This window comes from Cricetulus griseus, chromosome 7 (genome assembly GCF_003668045.3).
Source record: "Cricetulus griseus strain 17A/GY chromosome 7, alternate assembly CriGri-PICRH-1.0, whole genome shotgun sequence".
In the NCBI taxonomy this organism is placed as follows: domain Eukaryota; kingdom Metazoa; phylum Chordata; class Mammalia; order Rodentia; family Cricetidae; genus Cricetulus; species Cricetulus griseus.
Window position 1 is genome coordinate 42,789,537 of NC_048600.1, and position 14,566 is coordinate 42,804,102.

The 14,566-nt window shown below is 42.9% G+C and overlaps 1 protein-coding gene across 1 annotated transcript; it reads right to left on the bottom strand.

The window, feature by feature from the left end:
- Nucleotides 1-8,870: 8,870 nt before the first annotated feature.
- On the bottom strand, nucleotides 8,871-14,325 carry Znf174 (zinc finger protein 174). Its single transcript, XM_035447456.1, has 3 exons — nucleotides 13,924-14,325; nucleotides 12,732-12,954; nucleotides 8,871-9,472 (listed from the first exon to the last, which is right to left on the bottom strand). Exons 1-3 carry the CDS (start codon nucleotides 14,323-14,325, stop codon nucleotides 8,871-8,873), a joined length of 1,227 nt encoding a protein of 408 aa, XP_035303347.1.
- Nucleotides 14,326-14,566: the final 241 nt, after the last annotated feature.

Sequence of the window (14,566 nt, forward strand, 5' to 3'; positions counted from 1 at the left end):
AAGGAACTTAGTAAGTAGTTCTCCATTAAGGGTTCCCATGGCCTCGGAGTGACTGTAGGCTGGCCAATCAGTCACCAGTCGTACAGGTTAGAACACGCCTACCAGGTGCCTTTTGCCTCGCCAGCCGCACAGGAAGCCGGAAGCTGAGGCCACTTCCGGTGTGTCTGCTTCCATCCGTGCTTTGTGCACTGACCTGGTGGTTGAGGCTGGGTATCTAGCAGTGGAGTTTGGTGAGGCATCATCTGTCCCATGGCCACCCAGCACAGCTAAGGTCTCAGCAGAAACTGGGCTATGGGCAGAGGACATGTGCCCCGAGGTTACACCGGACTGTACATCTGTGCAAGGGTAGTGTGATGAGGTCACGAAGACCTCTTACCTCCGTAGGAGATGGAGGCACCGACCATGCTGAACCAGAGAAGCCGTGTTGTCCCCTCAGCTTCTTGCTTGCCCTAGGTAAAGCATTTTCTCTGGAACCTGTCAGCAACTTACTTTTGGCGTGCTGTGCTGCTTGACTGACTCTCTGATTGTTACAATATGTTGCACAAACTTTTACCTCCCACATACCTCTCCGGAGTAGCTGAGACTAGAAGCACAGCTGGTTCCTTGGAGCATTTTTCTAATGTGCTGGTCAGTCACAGTGTGTTCTTGGCTTACCCTGGGTAATGGTTTCCCCTGAATGATTTTAGCCAGGATTATGACTGCACTGACGTATTTGATGTTAGTCCAGGTTTCTCCTCTCTATTGGACTCAATTCCTGTATTCAAGTACCTGAGATATCCTCCTTTGAACATTTTTGAGAAATCCAAATACCTGTCCAAAACAGCGCATGCATTTAGCCTGTTTGCCTCTGGAGTATATGGTACTCCATCCACACAATTGTACTTTCTCTTCCTTCCCTCCTACTGGTTCCAGTGTTTTTCTCCCAAAATTCATATGCTAGAATCTTAGCTTCAAGGGGATAGTATTAGAAGGTGGAGAACTTTGGAAAGTGACTAGGTCATGAATATGGAACCCTTATTTAGTTCCCTTATAAAAGAAACTTCAGAGAACTAGCCAGCACTTTCTACCATATGAGGGACCATCAAGAGGGCACTATCTGCCCAGCGGTGGTGGTACACGCCTTTAATCCCAGCACTTGGGAGGCAGAGGCAGGCTGATCTCTGCGTTCTAGGCCAGCCTGGTCTACAAAGTGAGTTCCAGGACAGCCAGAGATACACAGAGAAACCTTTTATGGGGATGGGTGAAGGGAAGAGGAACTATCTATAAAATGTCCCTTTCTAGATACGGGGTCTGCCAGCACAGTAGTCTTGGACTTCCCAGTATCTAGCAATATGAAAAACAAATCTGTTATTTATAAGCTGCCTCAACTCCTCATCTATTCTGGCATGAGTTTCTGTGAATACCTCAAAAATATTACTCATAAGGTGATGGGCATATAATTCAGTGACAGAATGCTTATTTAGCATATGGGAGGCCCTGTGTTGGGTCCTAGATTTACAAAGCAAAAACCAAAGAAAACCCCCATATGGAATCTGTTTCTCTACTTAATTGTCCTTATCTTTCTCCAATAGTAACTAAATCCATCCAGTGAACTTTATCCATTAGTCAACTAAAATAGTCTGGTAACATCTTGACACTTTCCACTGACATTCTGCTGTCCTTTTGGGGGGATGTTGTTGCACAACCTTGTGAATGTAAAAACATTTAAGGTTTTCAATACAACCATTCCTGTTACTTCCTTGCCGTCGCTGCTCTCTAGCTACCTGTGGATTTCCAGTTCAATTTCTTCTTTGGGAATTGTACATATCTCTTTCAGGGGAGGAGAGGTTGGGCAGTGCTGGGGGCCTCATACGTTGCTAGGCAAGCATTCTCAGTTAAGGCACTATTTATAGAAACCACATGTCACGAAAGGGAAGTTGAGCATGAGAGTTTCATTGGATACAGAAAACAAAAGGGGCCAGCAATGTTAGCTTAGTTGCAAAGGTGCTTACTGTGGAAGCCTGAAGACCTAAGTTTGATTCCCATAACCCACATAATGAGGAAGGAGAGAACTGACTCCACAAAGTTGTCCTGACTTCCACATGCACACAACAGAAAGAAATGGAGGCAGGAATTTCAGAAGCTCAAGATCATCCTCAGCTACATAAGACCCTGTACTGAAACCCAAAGAGTTGAAATGAAGGATCAGCAGTGCCAGTCTGCTCCTTTTGGAGGCATACTTCAGGACAAGGCTAGGTCTTCACAAACATGCATGAGTCCTCATTCACTGCAACTATCCCTGGTAAAGCCTTATGTGGAACTTTCACCTGTGGATATTCTTGACTGCCTGGAGTTCAAGGTGCTACAATCCTGGTGCTGGACACTGGGTCAGCTGGCTGTGGGGCCTGTGATAGAGACTTAACTGTGAAGTTGTTTCATCATCTTTTTGAGTTATAGTTAACTTAATGAAATTCATCCTTTAAAGTACACATTAAGTTTTTTTTATATTCGCAAGGTTGTGCAACAACATCCCCCCAAAAAGCCCACATCAGCAATCACCCCATATTCTACCCTCACCATAGCCTTTGGCAATCACTAATTATTCTTGTCTTTAGTATCTGCCTAACCAGACATGCCACATACAGGAAATGATACATGTACAAACTTTAACACTTGGTTTCTATCACTGAGCCTGTTTTTAGGTGCATAACATGGTGTAGCATATCAGTACTTCCTTTTTTATTAAGATTTTATTTATTTATTTATTACATATACAACATTCTGCCTCCATGTATGCTTGCATGCCAGAAGAAGGCACCAGATCTCATTACTTATTACAGATGGTTGTGAGCTACCATGTAGTTGCTGGGAATTGAACTCAGGACCTCTGGAAGAGCAGCCAGTGCTCTTAACCTCTGAGCTATCTCTCCAGCCCCCCAGTACTTCCTTTCTTATTGTTTAATAATACTCCTCCACGGTAGGGCCACATTTTGTCTCTTCATTCTATCTATGTTCTCTCTTGGGGTTTGTACCCTGTAAATCTTTTATGTGATGATACAGCTTGGAAGAGTCAAACTGCAAGTGGCATTGTTCAATACAGACCTAAGTCAGAAAAGCCCACCCAGAATCTGTTCTCTAGACAGTCCTCCATCCCAGAACACCTCAGTAAACTCCACTGATGTGCTTCTTAGAGGCCAACATCTTCTGTATTCAGGGTTTCAGCAGCTTCACTGAGAACATTACCCAATACTTCTGATTCCCAAACTCACAACACAGTGATTTAAAAATTTCCAGGTAAAGTGGCACACACACCTTTAATGGGCTTATGGGCTAGAGAAGAATCAGGAATTCAGAATCATTCTAGGCTATATAGTTCAAAGCCAACCTGGATTGGCTATGTGAGACTGTCTAAAAATCTGTGATGGTTTGAATGAGAAAGGCCCCCAAACATTCATATATTTGAGTGTTTGGTTTCCAATTGGTAGCTGTTTAGAAGGATTAGGAGGTGTTGCCTTGTGGAGAAGGTGTATCACTAGTAGTGGGTTTTGAGGTTTCAAATGCCAGCACCAGGTCCATTCTGTCTGCCTCTGTCTCTCTGCATGCTGCTTTTGGATTAGATGTAAACTTGGCTACCGCTCCAGGCCATGTCTGCCTGCTACCATGATTCCCACCTTGCTGTAATGGACCAACCCTCTGAAACTCTACACAAGTTGAAAATCTCTCTCTCTCTTTCTCTCTCTCTCTCTCTCTCTCTCTCTCTCTCTCTCTCTCTCTCTCTCTCTCTCTCTCTCTCTCTCCCTCTTTCTCTCTCCTCTCTCCCCTCTCTCCTCCCTCCCCCCCCCTCTGAGACAGGATTTCTTTGTAGCTTTGGAGCCTGTCCTGGAACTAGCTCTGCAGACCATGCTGGCCTCGAACTCACAAAGCCCCTCCTGCCTCTGCCTTCCTAAGTGCTGAAATTAATGGGGTGAGCCATCACTGCCCATAAATGCTTTCTTTTATAAATTTCCTTGGTTATCGTGTCTCCTCATGGCAACAGAACAGTAAATAAGACAGAAACCCAAGAAAAAAATAAAGTAACAAGTGTTTTGTTCTCCAGATACTCTAGAGGCTGAGGCAGGAGCACTGCTTGAGCCCAAGAATTTAGGGCCAGCCTAGGCAACACGAAGAGACCCCATCTCAAACCATCAAGCCATACTAGCCAAAGACCCAATAAACTAAAGAAACAATAAACTGTAACTCAGACCTACTCTTAATTGTCTGGCAGTCTATGAGATGTGGTCTAGAATTTGAATTCTCAACACTGTGGCTTTCTTTTCCCTAAAATAGCAACAACAATAGAAAAATAATCTCCAAATCTGCTGGATTAAATGAGTTTAATCCCCATAATGGAAAAAAACATGCCAAGTCATTACCAACATCTGTTGCTTATGAAGTAACAAATACCATTCTTTATTTCAATCAGAACATGTTTATTCCAAAGCCTAAACAGCAGAACTATTTCAACAGATACTGGGAACCACACATGGTTGGCACAGGGAAGTCTGAGGAACTGGTATAAATTGTGCTCCAAGGATCCTAAACTTCTTAATTCACAGGAATGTCAGGTTGTTTTTACTGCCAATTAAGAAACTGAGAGTTTGGTCCCTTGGATTTTTGGCAAGTGACAATTGTTTTATTACAATGTGTACTGTTGGGCATACGTGTACACTAGTAATCCCAGCATTCCACTGGTTAAGACAGGAGGATTGCAAGTTTGAGGCTATCCTGTGTTACACAGGAGTTTGTATCAACCAACTGCAACAACAACAACAATTGTACAAGAGTGTATTACAAGCTGGGTGGGGCACACGTTTGATCCCAGCACTCGTGAGGCAGAGGTAGGTTGATTACTGGGTTGAAGGCCAGCCTGGTCTACAGAGTAAGTTCCAGGACAGCCAGGGCTACACAGAGAAGCCCTGTCTCAAAAAACAAAACAAAAACACAAAAAACAAAACAGCAAAAAACAAGCAAGTAAACAAAAAAGAGTATATTATAAAAGAATGAAACTGTAAGTCATATATCTGATAAGGACATTATTCCAGAATATTTAAAGAATTCTTACAATTCAGCAAAAAACAAAATGACAATCCGTTTTAAAAGGGCCACAGAGAGTTATGGTGGCTCACACCTGTAATCCCAGGACTCAAGGCTGAGGCAAGAAGATTGCTGCAAATTCAAGGCAAGCCTAGCTGGCCCAGCCTGCAGAGCAAGACTCTGTCTCAAAAACAACAGAAATCAAAGGGTTTGGGAAACAGCAAGATCCTGTCTCAAAACACCTGGGGTGGGGGTGGGGGAGAGTTGTGAGTAACCATTTCTTCAAAGCAAATATACATACAATAAACAAATACACCATTAGTCATTGGAGAAAATAAATCAAGATCATGACACACCACTTCACATTGATTGGGATAGCAATAATCAAAAGGCAAATACCAGGAACACTGGACATGGTGACACATGCCTGTAATCTTGACACTTGGGAGGTAGAGACAGAAGGATCAAGAGTTCAAGATCATCCTCAGGTAGGATTGTGAGTTCTACGCCAGCCATGAGAGCCTGTCTCAAAAAAACAAAGTCAATAACAATAATTATGTTGAAGGTGTGGAGAAACTGGAACCCTGTACACTGCTGATTGAAATCTAAAATGTGGTGTATACACTTTGGAAAACAATTTGGTGTTTCCTAGAAAGGTTAAACAGAAAATTATCACATGACCTAGCAATTCAATCTTTAGGCATGTACTCAAGAGGAATGAAACACAAAAACTTAAATATCAATGTTTATAGCAGCATTACTCTATCCACAATAGCTAAAGTGCAATTATACAATCAATCAGTGGATGAACTGAATGCCTCTTCATACAATGAAGAACTACTAGGAAATAAAAAGAATAAAGCCCTGATATGTGATACAATGTGTATAGATCCTATGATACTATACTCCAGAGGCACAAGGTGTGACAGGAACAGGAAATAATTGCTAATGTTTAAGAGTACTTTCTCTCTGATACTGACAATGCCCTAAAATGAGATTTGATGACAGTTGCACAGCTTTGAATACTATATTATTAACCACTGAACTATATTACACACACACACACACACACACACACACACACACACACACACACACGTTCTCTAGTATGTGCGATACTTCAATGAAGTAATAAAAAGGAAGCATTTTTGCAGTCTACTGTACTGTGAGGAGTCACTGCCAATTTTACTGAGAGGGACAGTTGTATTGTGGGATTGGTTTATACCTTATCTGCTGTAGATGCTTTTTAGATGTATAGATTCCCACTATCTTTCAATGCTTCCTTTCTCCTTGGGTTTCCTTGGGGGTAACTAGGGGATCAAACATTGAAAGCAGGAGGCACCCCTAACCTGATACCAGTATGTGCTAGGCAAGACCCAGAAATGTGGGAAAACCAATAGGATGCCTAGGATCAAGAGTTGCATGTGAAAGGAGAAAAGTCGCCCGGTGGTGGTGGCATACACCTTTAATCCCAGCACTTGGGAGGCAGAGGCAGGCGGATCTATGTGAGTTCGAGACCAGCCTGGTCTACAAGAGCTAGTTCCAGGACGGCCTCCAAAGCCACACAAAAAAAAAAAAAAAAAAAAAAAAAAAAAAAAGGAGAAAAGTCATTTTCTTATTTTGGGGTCCTGCAAAAGGAAGCTGGATGCAAGGAAAATAGGTCAAGACTTTATGCTGAGGCTCTGGTGAAGCATGCATAGGCAAAGGAGATGAGGGAACCCCTACATCTGAACACAGTACCCAAGGGCCTTCTGTGCCATTGGACTCTTACTGCCATTACTTGTCTGGAGGTAACCTTATACAAAGGAAAACTGGGCTAGAGGCACAGAGGCAAGGTGGCATCATGGTCTTGACACCCCTTTGGAAAAGAATAATGTTGACTGAGTTTGTCATATAAATACAAGGTCTACAGTTGAATAGGTACCCAAAGACACTAAACAATCACTGATGTATAATCTGAAGAGAAGAAACATACTAGCTCTATGAAATATCTCAAGTAGCAAAACTCTAGCAAGTGTCCTTATGCCAACCTTTATAAATAACTCTATGTTCCTTTTCTTTTGGAGCTCCCCTTTGGGTGACCCAAGATACACAGAAATGACAGGTAAGCCAAATGATGGTCTTCCATCCACATACATTCACATCCTAATCTCTGGAACCAGCAAATGTAACATTAAATGGCAAAAGGAACTTTTGGTGGGTGTTATTCAGGATCTTGAGATGGGGGAGATTATCCTGCTAGGTCCAATACAAGCATCCTTCTAAGAGATTCAGGAAGGCTAAGGTTAGGCAAGATGGAGAATCAAAGAATATACTTTGAGGATCAAGGGGCCATGAGTCCAAGAATGCAGGAGGCTGCTGGAAGCTAAAAAAGTCAAGGAAACTGACCCACCTCTCAGTGTCTCCAAAAGGAAAGCCCTACCCAGGGTGATTTTGGCTGAGTGAAACTGATTTCAGACTTTAACTTCCAGAAGTTTTGTGTTAAGTCACCAAGTTTTCAGTCATTTGTTACAGCACCAATAGAAAACAGATACAGACATGACTAAGACTCAGAAGTTACCAAGAGACCACAGTGAAGTTGGCTTAGAGGGAAGGGTATGTGTGCTTGGTGGTAGTGGGGTGAGAGCTATAAAGGCTCCAGCCAGTAATTGTATGTGGACTGGGGAAGAGGTAAGGACAGGCTGAATATTGAAGATAAAGGCAGTATTGATGCCTTCAGGAGAATGGTCACCTCCCACCACTTGTACTCAAGGTCATACATCTCTCTCATCTGCCTGAACTGAGAAGGAGGACACCTTGCCTATGTTGATACTGATTGGGTTCTACTTTCTACTTTGAGAAAATAAGAGTTTGACATAGGATGGTGTCCCAGATCCAGTTATGAAACTCTAATATTTTATATAAATATAGCATTCTGTCATTTGAAAAAATGCTACGGAGGTACAATTTACTTATAAATTAACCTATTTCAGTAATTTTCCTAGAGTCACTGAGTTGTGTAATCATTACTATAATCCAACTGTAAACACTGTGAAAATGTCAGTCACAGGTCTTAAAGCTAATGGCTTATTTGAGAAAGAACAAGCAGACTTCCCCTATCCACCAGAGCAGTATTTACTTCTCCCTGTAGCTTTTCCTTATCTTGGGCTAGAGTTGCAACATCTTTTGTAAATCAAAAGTACTTTGATATAAAAAGATCCCTCAAATACAACTTTTTAAATAAAAGTGATATCTACCACCTGGCACCTTTAATTCCAGCAGTCAGGAAGCAGAGGCAGGCAGATCTCTGAGTTTAAGGTCAGCCTGGTCTACAGAGTGAGTTCTAGGACAGCCAGGGCTACACAGAAAAAGCCTGTCTTGAAAATAAAAATTAATTAAAAACCACCACCACCACCACCACCACCACCAACAACAAAAAAATTAGTTGCAGAAAGACTATTAGAGATCTCCCTAGTGAATGTTTTCTTGGAATGCTGGTGAGTTGCTCAAGTGTACACATGAAAACACATATTTTATAAAACAAAGCACCAAGGAGAATTTAAGGATTAATTTAAACCACTTGTGGCTCATCCTAACTATTCTCAGTAAGTAGTCCCCACTCTGCAGAGACTGCAGTTTTCTTTGTCCCAACACCCAGATCAGGCATCTTTGCAGACAGCCTCCTTTTGAGCTCCTTACCAGTTGAATATTCACCCATCACTCCTCAAGGACCACTTGCTCCTCTGTAAATCAAAAAGACACTCTGTGATTCACATGCAAGTAAGGGAAAGGAGAGACAGGAAGCCCTTCCCTGGGACTCTAAAGCACATAGCATCTGTTTAGTTCCCATGGTGGAGCCTGTGGTGCTGGTGGAGATTTGAGCTTTGGCGAAAGCTTTTCCCACACTGGCTGCACTGGTATGGTTTCTCCCCGGTGTGGATTCTCTGGTGCAGTTTCAGAGTTGACTGCCTTCCAAAGCAGTTTCCACACTCCCCACAGATGTAGGGTCTCTCTCCTGTGTGTACTCTCTTATGTCGTTTCAGCTCTGAATTCCATGTGAAGCTTTTCCCACAGTCATCACATTTATAAGGTTTCTTTGCTGAGTGGGCTGCCTGGTGACTGAGACATTGCTGGAGGCTGCTCAGGCTTCTTCTGCCTTCTTGGCTTTTCTTTAACTCTCTCAGCGGGTGGCCTCTGAGGGGGTTGCTGATATATTCCAGTTCTCTGAAATGTCTCTGGTAGTAAGCAAATGCCTTCTGAGCATCTGGGGGACTAGCCTGCCTCTGTGACAATTGGGGCTCATTCATGTTCACCCCTCCTGGCTCAGAGCTGTGCAGACTACTCCCTTTAGATCTCCTGGATGGCACTGCGTGTGTCTCTGCTCCTTTGGACCCCTCCTGTTGTGGGTTTTCCTTATTGTCACTTCTCATCCTGCAGGCCTCTATAATTAGAAATAATGTGCTTCATTTTCTGTACTTAGAAAAAAGAGCTTCAGTAAAAGAAGTATGAAGTGTGTTGTGAGGGTTGTCAGGGTGGGCAGCCTTCTGCTGGTAATGTATGAGCATCAGACTCCTCTGGACCCATAAACAAGGGGTTTCTCACCCTGACATTGGTGAATCAGAACTCTGAGGGTTAGGCCTGGTAATCTGCACAGTTAACTAGCTCCTGAGAGTGAATTTATAGTAATTTTAGGAACCAAATTCTCCTTATGTCCTTCCTATCTTTAGGAAAAGGTGTAGGAAAACAAGAATAGAAAGAACAAACAAAAGACATCAAAATGAAGTGTCAACAATGAAGAAGGAAGACAGTTGACATGCTTATTCACTTATTGACATGGTCTATTATATAGACTTTAAACTCTATGACTTAAGTGATCCTCCCAGTAGCTGGGACCACAGACATGTACTGCTGTACTTGGCTGAAGGTTAAAATTCCAATACTTAAAATATTTGAATAAATATCCCTCCCTTACATGGACAAAGGCCAACAATCTCTGTCACTTCAAAAGAATGATAAATTCAGCGACTATGGTGTTTTTCTCATTACAGTGTTGACAGCCTAAGGGTAATGAAATATAGAGTAGATATGTACCCTAACTAAAGAAACTGTCACCTTCTGGCAGGACTGAGGGTCAAGATGGATGTGAGCTAGAATGGAGCAGGGAAACTGGAGATCAGCAACAGCACTATCCAGCAGGACCTCAAAGTGGAAAATTTGTTTTCATGAACTGCATACATTTAACCTGACCCACACTTAGGAAGATGTGTCTGCTGAATGTTTGAAACAGAGCTCATGTGACTGAGGAACAAAATTTTGAATTTTAATTCATTTAAAATTCAATAAGGAGCTCAAACAGTTATTGCCAACTGATTTTCATCAAGGTTTTGTTGAACTTATTTTTTTTTTTTGAGACAGGATCTCATGTAGCCCATGCTGGTCTCAAACTCACTATCTGCCTCCACCTCCCCAGTGCTAAGATTACAGGCCTTCATCACCATGCCTGGCTTCATCGAGGTTCTTAAGAACAATTCAATAGGAAAGGAGTCATTTTTCAGTAAATGACCCTGGAATCACTGGAGTCTCATAAGTTTCAAGGAATTAAGTTAGATTCCAGTCTGATTGAATGCTTACCCCTAAATTTCTGTGTTGACAATCCCCAGCATAGTAGAACAGGGGTGTGATTGGGCCATAAAGATGGAGCCCTCATGAATGGAGTTAGTGCCCTTATCAAACAGACAAAAAAAAAAAAAAAAGTGTTTCCTGTTTTTCTTTTCAATCAAGTGGGGACATATGACAGGTGCTATCAGTCATCCTCAAACACTGTATCTGTTTGTACCAACTTTGGACTTCTTTTTGTTTGTATGTGTGTTAGAGTGTGAGTATGGTGCAGATGTTTGTGTGTGGGATTTTGTAAAGCACAAATAAAGAGACCAGAAGATGTCAGGCCATGGGGATAAATCCTCCTGTCTGCTCCCATCCCCAAAGCACTGGCATTACAGAAGCATACAACTTGGCCTGATTTTGGGGGTGGGGTGGGGTGGGGGGTGGGGAAGGTTCTGGGGATTTGAACTCTGCAAACACTCTTACCCACTAAGTCAACTCTTCAGCTGACCTTGGACTTAACTTTTGAATCGGTTAACAATAAATTCATTATTTATTGCCCAGCCTAAGGGACTTTGTTATAATAACCTCATTAACACAGACAAAATGTCACTTATAAAAAACAAACTCAAAATGAACCGAAGACATAAATACAAGAGCTAAACTTAACTCTTTAGCTCAGTGGGTAAAGGCATCTATGACCAAGCCTGATGACCTCAGTGTGACCCACGGGACCCCACACAGTAGGAGAGACCCGAGTCTCCAAAGTTTCTTCTGACTTCCACAGGTGCACAGAGCATGTGCACTTCACATGCATACAGATACACACAAAATAAATAAAAATGTAGTAACATTTTTCAAAAACATTTGTGCTTCATGGAACACCATCAAAAAACTGAAAGGATAATTTACAGAACAAGAGATAAAACATCCATGAATTAGCTTCTGTGAGGTCTAGGATCCAGAATACTTATTTTAACTCTTAAACCTCAATAATAAAAATACAAATAGTCCAAGATACAATTGGGCAACATATATGAATAGAATTTTTCAATAAGCTTCGAGTAATGGTTGAGGCCTGACATCACAGGATTTAGGAAGTGAAGACTAGAGAATCAGGAGTTCAAGTTCAGCCTCAGCTAAGTAATGGCTTTGAAACCAGCCTAGGCTACATGACACCCGATAACCAACAAAAGATACACAATTTCCTTAAAAATGTATTATATTTATTTTGTGTGTGTGCTAGGGGGTGGCTGCTTATATGACAAAGCATGTGTAGTGCTCTGAGGACAGCTTGTAGGAGGGAATCTCTCCTTTATCATGTGGGCCTCATGGACTAAACTCAGGTTGTCAAGCCTGGTAGCAAGTGCCTTTTACCCACTGAGTCATCTCACTGGCCAAGATATATAATTTAATAAACATGTGAAATGATGCTAAACATCATAACTCATTAAGGAAATGACAATCAGAACCTCGGGTGATATTGCATCATCATCATAATAACTGGGAATAAGTGCTAGCAAGGATGTGGACCGGCACACTCACACTCTGTTGATAGGAGCCTCAAATAATACAGCCACTTTGCAAACTAATCCAGTCATTCTTCAAAGACAAACAAACAAGCAAAAAACTATGGTCATGCTGGCCTTTAATCTCGGCATTTGGGAAGCAGAAGCAGGTGGATCTCTGTGAATTCAAGGCTAGCCTGGCCTACATAATGAGCTCCAGACCAGCCTGGCTGCACAGTGAGACCCTGTCTCAAAAAAAAAAAAAATCAGTTATTATATGTAATTTTAAAAGGTGGGAACTGGCCAGGAAAATGACCAGGTAAGTGAAGGTACTTGTTACTCAAGCTCAGAGACTGGAGCTTGACTCCACAAAGTTGTCGTTTGACATGCACAGTGCCATGTGCACTGTGGCACTCAGGCCCCACACATCACACACACACACACACACACACACACACACACACACACACACACACACACACACACTAATTAAAAGGTGGTTGTATGCAACACACTTGCATTTGCAGAACCATGAGATGCTATGATAGAAATAAAGAGCTAATGAGAGGGCCCAAGGATAAAGATGTTTACCTGTCTCAGTCAATTTGGGGACTGCTTCCTGGTAGAGGGGATATTTCTCCCAATGATGGGGACTCAGTTGGTCATGAGATCCTTCCCAGGAAGGCTCTTCCAGTGAGTTCTCTTGAGTATCTCTGCTAGGAGTTTGGGGTTGAAAGTCCGGCAGTTCTTGTTCTACAAGCTGAGGCCCTGTTTTCTCCAGGAGCACCTTTTGCCCTTGCATACAAACGGCCACCTAGGAAAAGGGCTATCCATTAATTCTCCATTTCTTGACAGACTGGAACAACATGTGCTAACTGCTACAGAGTGACTCCTTTACCCTGGGAAGTCCTGGTAACCACCTGGAGTTCAACTTTAAAGATACCACCAAGGCCTTCAAAGGATGTGAAGGAAAGGACACGGGGAATGAAAGGGAGGGGCTGCTTCAGTCAGCCAGTACTTCCCAAGTAGGTGCCCAAAGCTGGGGCTCTTCACATGGCCTTGAGCCAAGACCATCAGAAGAGGGCTGGCAAAACTATCAGGATCAGTGATAACAGTGCCCCTGCCCCCAACCCTCTCTACTTCTGCTACAGAAAACAGTATGGTAAGGGGCCACTGGAAAGCATTCCAATTTGGGACTTTTTTTGCCGAGAGGTCCAAGGTACTCAGATCTAAGAAGACGAACCCACCTGTTCCCTCAGAGTGCCATTTTCCAAAGGACATCTGCCTTGCTTCTTTCAGAGGCTCCACCAGAGGTCTAACTTTGGGCTTTGGAATTGGGATTGGGGTGGGGCAGCAACAGCAGGGGAATTGAGCTGAAACTTTCCCGCTCAAAGGTAATATGGTAGACCCTTCACTGGACCAAAGTCCATGGAACTTCAACCAAAATTAGTTTCCTATCCAAGAGGCCACACCTGTTAGCCAAGAGCCCCGATTGTAGCAAATTTGGGACTGGGAAGACCTGACAGAACCTTAAAACACCTCTTCTAAGGTCATGAAGGAATACCTTAGTCCTCTACCTCCTCACTGGGTGCCAGTGGCTGGGTTTTCAAAAACCCTGTTACAACTTTTTTAGGAGGTAAGAGAGTCCCTGGAGGCTGGAGGCAACTTCTGAAGCCATCCATTCCTCTGGAATCTCTCTAACTAGCTAGGGATCATGAGATAAAACACTACCTCAAAAGCAACAAAGAAATCCTGGGACCCACAGAAAAAGGACCCTCCTTACCCACTGCTTTGGTTTTTTGGATGCTCTGTGCAAATCTTCCACCAGAGTCAGAATCTCCTTGCTGCTCCTTGGATATCGATGTCTGACCTGCGCCTGGATCTCTGGAGGTAGGATGAGCAGAAACTGCTCCATCACTAGGAGCTCCAAAATCTGCTCCTTCGTGTGTAGTTCGGGTTGCAGCCACTGTCTGCAGAGCTGTCGAAGGCGAGAGAGCGCTTCCTGAGGTCCAGAAACTTCTTGGTAACAGAAGTGTCTGAAGCTCTGGCGGGAAAGTTCTGGATCCAAGTAGGCTTTTTGCTGAAGGAGGCCACGTTTTTCTTCCAGCTTCATTATTATGTGTCTCTCTTTCTTGTCAGAATCCTCGGGGTAGGTCCTCAAAGTTATCTCCATTTTAGCTGCCATTTTGGGGGATCGGGAAACAACGTCACTCTAATCGTAAACTGATCAAATCCTCTGGGTCATTGCTCTGGAGAAATCTCTCTGAAGGCTAGAAAAAAAAATGATAGAAATGAAGCTCCTCTGGTAGTGTTAGGGATGGAAGGGCTGCAAAGACATAGCTTTCTCATTTGCTAGCCTTTACCTCAGACTCTGAAGACCAGACAGTTCCTGACAGTGGGAAGAGTTGGTCTTTTTGTCCGTTTTT

What these genes read in the sequence shown, in the direction of transcription:
- Znf174 (XM_035447456.1), bottom strand. Translation starts at nt 14,325, where the DNA reads ATGGCAGCTAAAATGGAGATAACTTTGAGGACCTACCCCGAGGATTCT. An exon ending in CCAAAAAACCAAAGCAGTGG is followed by an intron (nt 12,955 to 13,923) that starts GTAAGGAGGGTC and finishes CCCTTTTCCTAG; the next exon opens with GTGGCCGTTTGTATGCAAGG. An exon ending in CCCCAAATTGACTGAGACAG is followed by an intron (nt 9,473 to 12,731) that starts GTAAACATCTTT and finishes TTCTAATTATAG; the next exon opens with AGGCCTGCAGGATGAGAAGT.